This window comes from Emys orbicularis, chromosome 20, assembly GCF_028017835.1.
Source record: "Emys orbicularis isolate rEmyOrb1 chromosome 20, rEmyOrb1.hap1, whole genome shotgun sequence".
Lineage (NCBI taxonomy): Eukaryota > Metazoa > Chordata > Testudines > Emydidae > Emys > Emys orbicularis.
This window is the reverse complement of record NC_088702.1, coordinates 21,983,991-21,994,979: the sequence shown is the minus strand read 5'-3', so window position 1 is coordinate 21,994,979 and position 10,989 is coordinate 21,983,991. Positions and strand designations below refer to the sequence as shown.

Here is a 10,989-nt window from a genome sequence, read left to right as displayed (position 1 = left end):
GCTATTGCAGGGTGGCTATTCTGCAATAGTTGTTCCGGGCTATTTCCCCAGACAGACAAGCCCTCGGCTGACTTTCAACCCTGATGAAGCACAGAGGACGCCGGGCAGCAGTCAGCATGATTAGCAAACAGCTGAAGCAATGCTGTAGGTGGGCCAGACGTGCGTCTCAAGCCTTTGAGAGGTACCAAACAGTACAGCTCCTGGCAAACTTCTGTAGTGTAGACAAGGCCTAAGATTTTCTGCTCACCACACACTTACTTCCGTGTATGCGATCCAGCACTGACCCGTCCACCAGCCCTGAATTAATCCAAGGTCTTCTGTGAGTGATGAGGTTTGGAAACACAGACGCTCAATCCCAAAATATACATGTTTAGTGGAGTATAAAACAAGTCTGACAAGAGGAGAACACACAGGCTATTGAACATACGCATTACAGTAGAGTCGCGCTAACCTGTGTGAGCCGGTCAAGCAATTACCTTTTAAAGGTATAAACCATCAGCTATCGCCCGGTTTGCAGTGCTATTGCTTGAAATGACCTATTGAGGAGAGGACTGACTGGCTCTCAGGGGGCAGGGAATGGGACATGAGGCCTTTCCTATCCGGCCCCAGGGCAGGGACTGACTGGCTCAGGGGGGCGGAGAATGGGACATGGGGCTGTCCCTTCTAGGGGGCACCAGCTCCCATCCAGCCCCAGGGAAGGGACTGGCTGGCTCAGGATGCAGAGGGAGATATGATGCAGACTGAGGGACTCAAACCCATTTCCTAGCCAGGAAACCTACAGCATTAATAGTGATACACACAGTGTTTCTATCAGCGACCGTCTTCTCGAGGTCCCCAGGCTAGTCTGGCGAGAGGCTTGGGACAGAGGAGAACAGGAGGATGCAGAAATTTGCACGCCCCTGGCTCTGCCCCCACTGTGCAAATGTGTCCCTAGGGCTGCAGGGAAAGCAGCAGTAGCTCCCGCAGCAGACCACACAGATGGCAGAGCTGCCAGGCCCAGATTTTCTTTTCCTGTAGGCTAGCGCCGCTGAGCTGAGATGCCAGGACCTGTGCAGCCCCCTGGGAGCGCCCCATCCCGGGTGGCACGGAGCCTGCTGCTGAGTGGTGAACAAGGAAGCAGAGCTAAAAGGATGAGAGAGGAAGCGAGGGATGCGGTTTGTTAGCCCACTAGCCTTGGAGTCAGGAGACGCAGGGTGTGTTTCTGGCCTGCTTGGGGTCTCGCTCTGTGCCTCCATTTCCCCTCCCACCTTTTGTCTTTTTGTAAACTCTTAGGGGCAGGGACTGTCTCCGGCTGTGTCTGGGCAGCGCCCGGCATGTCGGGGCCCTGATCCCAGCTGGGGTCTCTAGTAAGCGTTGCTGTAATATAACCAGATAACAGGAAAGAAACAATATAAGAAAGAAAGAACTGTGGGAAGGGAAGTAGAACAGGGCCAGCTGCCTGGGCTGGGAATACACGAAAGGACTCAGACTGTGAGCCAGACTCTTTCCCACACACCTACATTCAATCGTTTCACTATTCATCTGTTGACCCGGATTTATGATGCTGGTTCTTCCAATCTAAGCCCGTCTGGTGTGACAACCTCAGCCCAGTTCCCGTGTCAAGTGGAAGCTGGTGGAGTTATGCGCTGGAGGATTACACCAGGGGAGCTTAAAAAGGAAGGACCAGAACAGGGACAAGAACAGCAGAATAAGCACATGGTGCTCGTGAAGCGTGTGCCCTGAACATTTAGATGCCGGTGCTGGAAATCCTTCCTCGTTTGAGTCGTCTCGTTAGCTTCGTTAGCTTTTCCTGTTGTCATGTGGACTTAGCTTCTGTAGGATTCTTTGGGCATCTTCAGCAGCACCGTTGAGAAAGGTTTTCAGCAGGATATACGTGGTAGCCAGTGAAATTGCACCAGCCCCTAAGAATCCTACCGCTGCAACTCCTCCAGACAGCATGAATCCTAGCACCCGTAAAGGCCACAGAAACAAATCAAGTCCTATCAATATGCCGCACCCAACCGAGGACAGGAGCTGCAAGACCACGTTAATGCTAATTTCCTTGGTCAGCAGGGGCTTCATAACAGCCTTCAACTCTTCCGCTGGTTTGCCAAACTGCCTCACGAGAGCCGTGAAGGAGACATCATCCAGGCCCAAGACCTGGCAATAATATCTCATGCATGTCAGTAGAATGGTAACGTCAAGAATGGTGGAGACAACGGGCATGTGAAAAACCGTGATTAGAGTGGACGCAAGGGCTATTTTCCAGATCTGCTTCTGCAGGGCTTCCTTTTTCTTTTGCAAGATTTGCAGAGAGGAGTTGGGCAGGGCCAGTATCAAAGCCCCTTTCTTGTTGCCCGGGAGATCTTTCTCCATGCTCGCTCTCAGGAGGGGAAAATCATACTTCTCTAATTCAAATGCGGAGAGGAGGAAAACCTCAGGATTGATCATCCCTCCCATTTCCAGGCATCTGATGCAGTGGTTACGGATGTCCTTCAATATTTTCTCCTCATCATAGTTGGAGGGCCGGCTGTGTCTGGCATCATGCAAATCTGCATCCACCTTGGAGCGCACAAAGGAACACATCTTCCCTGCCTTCTGGATCTCATGGGCCAGCTCAGCATGCCTAGGTGTGAATTCTTCTAAACCCATGATGATGAAGAAGTCGTAGCAGACAAATTTCACTGTCTGGAGACATGGCTGAAAATCTATTGGCAGCCTCCAGAAAGTCACGCTCGGGTGTTTGGGATGCTGATAAGCTGTTGGCTCCATCATTGTTTCTTCCTCCCCAACTGGGGCAGCACCTTCGTCTTCATCACATAGCCCCCGCATGGCATTAATGAAGGATGATTTCCCACAGTTTAGCTCTCCCATAATGGCGATATTTAACCTGGTGTATTCCAAAGCCCACTGCTGCATTATAGAAATCAATGTAGGTACTATTTGAACTCCAGGAGCAGCCCTTGGTTCTCCCATGTCTTTGGCAGTCTTCCCCTGAAAACACAAAAACCCAGACCAAATATTGATCATGTATTCTCAAGGGCAACATTTATAATATAATCAGCTCACAGAAGAATCACAGCAGGCTAAAAGCGAATTTGCAACAATCTGCAGTTAAATTGAAGAAATTGCTGGTAGGAAGGAGACTGAGGACACCTTGTCCTTCTTCCCCCAATCCCATAGATGTCAGACCGTCAAAGATCCCTCACCAGGACCCGTGAGAAGTGGTAACACTACCATAAAGGCGTATGTCCAACCCCCTTTCTGCAATGAAGGTGTGAGATGCATTTGCAGAGGATCCTTTCTGAGCATGCATCCCAGATGCACAACTGGAATCTGAACATCTCCACCTGTTTTGGGGACCCAGGGCAATTTTGGAGAAGACATACCAAAGTTACACCTTCACAACTTTCAAATAGCGGGAGCAATTGTCTTCAGAATTGGCTTGATCTTTAGAGCACCAGAGGATCTACCAAACAAGTTAGGTTTGATATTTCTAGCTTCAGTAAGTGGGAGTTAAGTCTGGGCAGAAACTTTCTGAGTCAAGTGTCTGTGAGCTGGTTACACAGTTTGCAAAATCAGTGTACAGAGCCGTTTGCAAGTGCAGTAAGAAAATTCTGCCCCTCTTTATGAGCTGGGGCACCTGTGATGAGAACTTTCAGGGCCAGGTCCTCAACTCCTGTTCTGGTTGGAAATCTGCCCTAAAAAGGTAGCCAATAGTGGTGGAGTGGGCTGTCTTCTGGTATGAGGGTCATGTAAAGCTGGGCTAACTTGCTCTATGCTCCTCACATCTGCATAGTGCTCTGGGAAGAGGTATTCTGGAGGTTAGAAGAGGTTGGGGACTCAAGCTGAACCTCAGCTGCTGGAGCTGTCCCTATGGGACTGCTGCAGATGGCATAATTTAGAGTAACTGTGACCATGGCTACATATGATAATTAATCCAGAATAAAGGAGAATGTGAATTTAAAGCAGACTAGCTAGTCTGGATTAACTCCCTACATGAATGCTTTGGAAGTGGATTAAGCTAGCTCCAGATAAAGCATTCTTTCTAGGAATAGGAGCATCCACACATGGAGTTAATCAGGAACAGTTAATCAGGAATCATTCCCTGTGTAGTGGCAGGTCTAAACTACAGGGGAAAGTCGATCTAAGGTACACGATTTGAGTTATGTTAGTAGCGTAACTCAAATTAATGTGTCTTAGATCTACTTACCACGGGGTCCACTCTCCCGTCGACTCCCCTTACTCATTTCGTTCTGGTGGAGTACCAGAGTCAACGGGAGAGTGATCGATGGTTGATTTAATGGGTCTTCACTAGACCCAATAAATCGAAGCCCGGTGGATCGATTGTCACAGCCTCAATCCACCCCATAGTGTAGACCTGCCCTAGGCAAGACCTTAATCCACTTTGGACAAAAAAAAAAGGCACTCTCATTCTGAAATAAGAATATCCCCTTATGGAGTTATTATGGAATCATTATTCTGCTTTAAATTCACACATTTACCTTATTCCGGATTAACTTTCATGTGTAAACAAGCCTTAAATAAAGCAAAGGTGAAGTCTCTGCGCCAAGAGGCTTTGAGATGTGACAAAAGAAAGAAAACATGACAGTTTTCAAAACCGCAATCCTGATCTCTTTTCCCTTTCCACGTTTGCCTGACAAGGGAATCATTTCAAACGGGCAGCAGGGCCTTGAGAAATCCAAAGTGACCCAACCTCCTCCCCTCAAATCTAATGACCTCAGACACATGTGCAAACAAAGAAGGGAAGCGAAATGTCTGGAGCCGTACCAGGGAGGAATGCACAGGTAGACTGTGGGTGGGATTGGCCACTCCTAGCTCCATAGAGGTTGACGGGGATGACCGGAGCAGAGGTTTGTTCTCCTCTTCGTCTTTTTTATGGTCGGACACAGTCTGCTGGGACTCACTTCGAGGTGACTTTTTGTCCAGCCACGGTTTCCGCCAGGAAGGATAATACATTCGAAGGCGAGCAAATGCTAATATCCCCAGTAACACCCCCAGATCAATCCACCACAGACTGCACCATGTTGATGGGCTCTGGAGAAGCTCAGCATCTGGAAAACACAAAATAAACCCAACGGGACGCAGCATGAGAGATGGGATATTCCCCTGGGGCACGTGGGGAGAGGGTTAGAAATGTCCCACAGACTCCAGCCCGGCGGCTCTCAGGCATTTCCGTAGCGTGGATCGCAGCTTCCTACAAAGAGCGTGTCGTGGACACCCTCCCTTCCACAGACCCCACTCCCCTTCCCATTTGTCATCACCAAACCTCACCTCCCACCTCGCTGATTATCACCTAGACTACCTGCTCCCCTGCACAGAGCTCCACTCCCTGCCGCGTGGAGCAGTTCCTAGCATCCCAGCTGCCCAGACCCTGGGACTTGTGCGGTGCCCTGTGAGAGGAGCCCTACCCTTCTCCACGGCCACTCTCATCCGCACGGAAAACCTGCCCAGTTGGGGCTTGACGTGACAGGTGTAGATCCCGTTGTCCGCCAGCCGGATGTTCTTGAGTCTCAGGGATGCGTTTCCCTCACGGAATCTCTCCGGATACAGCTGGGTCCGACCCCGGTAAGCCTCATCCTGTGTTTCCAGCGGGTCCAGCTCAGAGCAGTAGCTGTGAACCAGGAGATGTGGTCCCTCCTCTTCCTCCTTCTTCCAGGTGATGTTCAGTGGCTGGTGGTTTAACTCAGACTGGAAGGAGCAATTCAGGATGACGTCCTCCCCTGCCTGAACGATGATGGGCCTTTCCATTTCACTGTCACCTGAGAGGGAAACAAACATCCAGACAGGAGAGGGGGTTAGGGCCCGAGCCTGGGACTCCAGAGTCCTGACTTAATTCCCTGCTCGACCACAAAACCCCTGGGTGAACTTGGACAAGTCACTACATCGCCCCATACCTCAGTTTTCCCATTTGTACAATGGCAGTAACAGCCCTGCCCTACCAAACAGGGCCCTGTAAACGCCTGGATCCTATGGAAATGGAAGAGTGATAAGTGCCTGCAATCAAATCCTCATTTTCCCCCCAAATATTTTCACCAGTTTTTTCTGAAATGTAGAAGTTACATACACAGAACACATCCGTGGGGGTTGGATTGAACTGGCTCATGGCCCCTTAGACTTTCCCTGGTGTCAGCCTTGTTCAGCTCCAGAATCTAAGAGCTCATTTTAAGAAAATGTCACACTCCAGCCTTTATGGTTGTGAAACTTATCCAAAAGAAGAGGTGGCATGATTACCGTGTATAAGGACTTTCACAGGGAGAAAATACCAGGTACTAATGGGCTCCTTAATCTAGCAGAGACAGGCAGACCACAAACCAATGGCTGCCGGTATCTGCCGAGAGCCTGAAACAATCTCTTTGAGACGCAGGAGCTGCACTGAGTGCTACCCATTTCTCCCCACCACACAAAACCTGCATGGAAAATCATATGGCTAGATGGCCTTTTAAGTCGCACTGGGTGTGAATGTGTGGGTCTGCAGGGGAGTTCTCCTTCCCTTGCCTGGGAGATAACAGGTAGTACAGAAAGCAGACAAAGTCAAGGCCAGACGAGTGTGGTGTTTTTGGTGGATACACTGTGGCTTTGCAATGAGGCGCCCATCTGCCCGATCACATTGTACACTGGACCTGAAGTGATTGTTGCAGATGCTATTTTTTTTTTAAATGGAGATTTCCCATCTCCTAGAACTGGAAAGAACCCTGAAAGGTCATTGAGTCCAGCCCCCTGCCTTCACTAGCAGGGCCAAATACTGATTTTCCCCAGATCCCTAAGTGGCCCCTTCAAGGATTGGGCTCATAACCCTGGGTTTAGCAGGCCAATGCTCAAACCACTGAGCTATCCCTCCCCCCCATGACTGGTGTACAGGAAGAGGAACCATACTTAGGACTATAAGTGAAATCTTCTGGGACCAGCTTCCCAGCTCACAGGTGACGTTGCAGAGGTAGGATCCTTCATCCTGGAGGCGAACATCGCTGAGTGTCAGGGATGCATTTCCCTGGGGGAATTCCTGTGGATATAGCTGCGTTCGGCCCCTGTAAGCCTCTTCCTGTCCCTCCAGCCAGTTCATCTTCAGATAGAATCTGTGAACCAGGAGACCCTGGCCCTGGGCTCCTTCCTTTGTCCAGGTGATGCTCAGTCGATGGAAGCTTATCTTCAATTTGGACGGGAAGATGCAGGTCAGGGTGACGTCTTTCCCATACTGAGCTGTGATGGCTGTCTCCTCTCCAGAAACCCCTTAAAGGAAAGCAAAGATCAACTTCAGAGACTTTCGTCCTCCAACCTCCACCATGACCCCCAAATCTTTTTCAGAGTCACTGGTCCCCAGGAGAGAGCCCCCCAGCCTGTAAGTTGGGCCAACATACTTTGAATACTAAGGAGGGAGCAAAGAAGTGTTATACTGCTACCTTACTAGTTGGCCACCGTCCTAGTTTTACAGCTTTCTGAAGGCCAGATCTTGTATGTCCACCAAACCTCATCTTTTGGGGGGTGTAAAGCTAGTTAGAGGAATGCTTTTGGAACAATTTATTGGCTAATAAATAAACAGAGAAAAAAGAAATGAAAAGGTGGCATGTTCCAAACTGATTAAAGGATGTACTTTTTCGGGGAACAGTGAGCTTGTGAAACTCCCTGCCACATGATGTCATTGAGCCCAGGAGCTTGACAAGATCTAAACAGGGATTGGGTGGTTAGCTGGATAACAGGGAAAGCCAGAGTTAGAGTAGTTAATGCTAACATACATTTTGGAAATGAGACTGAACCTCATGCTTAAACCAATCTCGAGTTATAAAAGATTAGCATGAGACCTCACATGTCGGGCAGACCATCCACAGCTATGGATATATATATATATATATATATACTGTGTATATAAGTTTTAAACAAACAGTTCAATACTGTACACAGCAATGATGATTGTGAAGCTTGGTTGAGGTGGAGGAGTCAGAGGGTGGGATATTTCCCAGGAAATGCCTTACTGCTGAATGATGAACTAGCACTTGACTGAGCCCTCAAGGGTTAACACATTGTTATTAATGTAACCTCACACTCTACAAGGCAGCACAAGAGGCAGGAGACACAACAGACGCATGGCAGTGGCTGCAAACATTCCCTGCGGAAACTGAACGTGATGATGAACCCAGGCTATCCCACTGGAGCGCAGCACTCCCTCCCCTTTCCAAAGTGCCGGGGGGTGCATATGTGTGTGTGTGTGTGAACGAGACAGAGAAACAGAGACAGAGGCACACACCATGTGTGTGTGTGAGAGAGAAATAGAGGGACACACACACCATGTGTTTGTGTGTGTGAGAGAGAGACAGATACACACAATGTGTGTGTGTGTGCGTGAGAGAGAGAGACACTGTGCGTGAGAGAGGGAGAGGGAGAGACACACACTGTGTGTGTGAGAGAGAAAGAGAGAGAAATGGAGAGGGAGAGACAGAGACACACACCATGTATGTATGTGTGTGTGTGAGAGAGGCGCACATTGCCCCTTTAAGTACGCTGTCCCCACTCTAAGTACATTGCCTTTTTAAGCTTGCTGCCAGCAAGCTCCCTCCCTCCTGAGCTGTCGTGTCCCGCCCCTACCGTGTAGATGGGGTACAGGAGTGGGGGGCAGGAGTGGGGGGAGAGGGACACCCTGACATCAGCCCTCCTCTTCCCCCCCACCCCGCACAGCAAGCAGGAGGCTCTGGGAGCAGCTCCAAGGCAGAGGGCGGGAGCAGCACATGGCAGTGGGGGGAGGGACAGCTGAACTGCCGGCAGTCGATAGCCTGCTGGGCGGCTGCCGCACGGGGAACTCGGGGAGCTGGTAGGGGGGCTGCAGGTCCACCCTGGCTCCAAGCCCCCCCCCACTAGCTCCAACGGGCTGCTCTTCCTGCAAGCAGGGGACAAAGCAGGCGGCTGCTAAACAACCTTATAAGGGAGCACTGCGCAACTTTAAACGAGCTTGTTCCCTAACTGATCAGCGACGTAACAATGACACATCATTAACCTGGACGCCGTTCAGTGAGGAGTTACTGTAATAACGCACACCTCTGAGCCCAATGGGGCCTCGAGCCAGGACTGGGGTTCTTGTGTGTTACCGTGATACACCTAATAAACAGCAATCAGAATGGACAGCACCAAGCAAAGTGGGGCCTGGGTTGTGACTGGGGCTCCGGGGCACTGAAGTCGTTATCACCAGCATCCTGACTAATAAATAAGACAAAGGCGAGCAGAGCTGGAATACTTACAGCAGAGAGTCCACAGCGCAATCGAGTGAAGTGAGCAAACGAGACTGACTCTCGTCATGGTGTGGAGCAGCCTGCTGCTGCAAGCGAAGGCGGGACGGTCTCTGAAGGGCTGGCTCCTGCCCCAGGCGAGCCGCTGAACGTCAGGAATGAAGGCGCAGGGCGCGATTCCCCTCTCGCTCACCCCGGTAGTGCTCAGGCATAACGCCGGGCTGGTTCCGATCTCTCATCTCCTATGTCATTTAATAGCCAGGAAAGCAAAGCGATTGCAGACGTATTTGGCAGGGTGCTGTGGAAACGCCTTTAACAAATGCAGACCTGGTTTCTCACTAATGCTCACACCCCTTTCCCTGGGTGTAAATTACATTGAATGCAATTCCGTAGCAGGAATCCAATTCTCTGACATCCCAGGGGAAGCCGAAATGAAGCACCAGCCCTCTAGAGCAGCGGCTCTCAACCTTCCCAGACTACTGTTGTTCCCCTTGCAGGAGTCTGATTTGTCTTGTGTACCCCCAAGGTTCACCTCACTTAAAAAATGACTTGCTCACAAAATTAGACATAAAAGTACAAGTGTCCCAGCCACACTGTTACTGACAAAGTGTTTTCTTTCTCATTGTTCCCATATAATTATAACATAAATCGATTGGGATATAAATATTGTACTTGCATTTCAGTGGACAGTCTATAGAGCAGTGTAAACAAGTCGTATGAAATTTCAGTTTGCACTGACTTCGCTAGTGCTTTTTATGTGGCCTGTTGTAAAACTAGGCAAATATCTAGCTGAGTTGATGTACCCCCTGGAAGATCTCTACATACATACCCCCAGGGGACGTGTACCCCTGGTTGAGAACCACTGGTCTAGAGAAAGGGGGTCATTTTCTATTACAAATAGAAAATGGGGAAGGGGTGTTTCTGTCCTGGGAACTGAGGGCTTGTGCCTCTCCCAGAGAACGTGTCTTCCCGATCAGACCGGAGAGCCTCCCCCATGGCCACATGCTGCCCGGGGTCCTGCAAAGGGTGGCCTCACCCTGGCTAACTCAATGGCCCGTGTGGAGCGTTGAAAGCGGAGCCCAGCTCTGTGCCATTATTCATCGGTATGTGGCGTTCAGGACACCTAAAATGGCTGCTAGTCAGCAGCAGCTATAGTGCCTCTTTGGCCTTCCAACAACCAGCCCCTGACAAAACGAGACCCAAAGCCAAGAAAGGCCACTTACCGGCTTCCCTCCCGGGAGCTCCAGGTGTGCCCAGTCAGCAAAGAGCTAACAGAACCAGTGTGATTTGTGTCCGGTTTCCCATCTCTCTCGTGTCTCTCCCACCGATGCCGAGCAGGGTGAATAATGTGGAAAGTGAAAGCAACTGGCAGGGTTTTTTTCCTGTTTGTCTTTGAAAGCAGTGAGCAAACAGCCCAGTTCCAGCGCTGCTGTTCCCAGCCAACGAGCCGGGACGTCGACCCCAACCAAGAATCCTGAACATCACAGACAGTGGGAGATTAGGGGCAGATCTGCACTAGAAATTGACATCGGCACAACTGCACCCCTGTTGCGTATCTGGGGAGACGCTCTAAGCCGACGGGAGAGAGCTCGCCCTATAACTCCACCTCTGTGAGAAACGCTAGTTATGTCAGCGGGAGACACTCTCCCATCCACATACAGCTGTCTACACTGGGGGTGTGTGTGGATTTTTCACACACACACCCCCAAGCGACGCAATAAGTGTGTAGTGTAGCCATGGCCAAAGAGCTGAAGGTGATGCTGCAAAATTTTCT

At 50.2% G+C, this 10,989-nt stretch overlaps 1 protein-coding gene across 1 annotated transcript; it reads right to left on the bottom strand.

The window, feature by feature from the left end:
* Nucleotides 1-347: 347 nt before the first annotated feature.
* Nucleotides 348-10,740, bottom strand: LOC135892356 (uncharacterized). Its single transcript, XM_065420085.1, has 6 exons — nt 10,439-10,740; nt 9,228-9,457; nt 6,877-7,230; nt 5,412-5,762; nt 4,771-5,054; nt 348-2,973 (listed from the first exon to the last, which is right to left on the bottom strand). Exons 2-6 carry the CDS (start codon nt 9,283-9,285, stop codon nt 1,780-1,782), a joined length of 2,241 nt encoding a protein of 746 aa, XP_065276157.1. The 5' UTR covers nt 9,286-9,457; nt 10,439-10,740; the 3' UTR covers nt 348-1,779.
* Between the last annotated feature and the right edge of the window lie 249 nt (nt 10,741-10,989).

Bases quoted from the DNA above. Each gene is read 5' to 3' on its own strand.
- LOC135892356 (XM_065420085.1), bottom strand. From the start codon at position 9,285: ATGACGAGAGTCAGTCTCGTTTGCTCACTTCACTCGATTGCGCTGTGG. The intron at 5,055-5,411 runs GTAGGGCTCCTC...TGTGTTTTCCAG, and splicing joins GAGAGTGGCCGTGGAGAAGG to ATGCTGAGCTTCTCCAGAGC. The intron at 2,974-4,770 runs GTACGGCTCCAG...TTGTGTTTTCAG, and splicing joins TACCTGTGCATTCCTCCCTG to GGGAAGACTGCCAAAGACAT.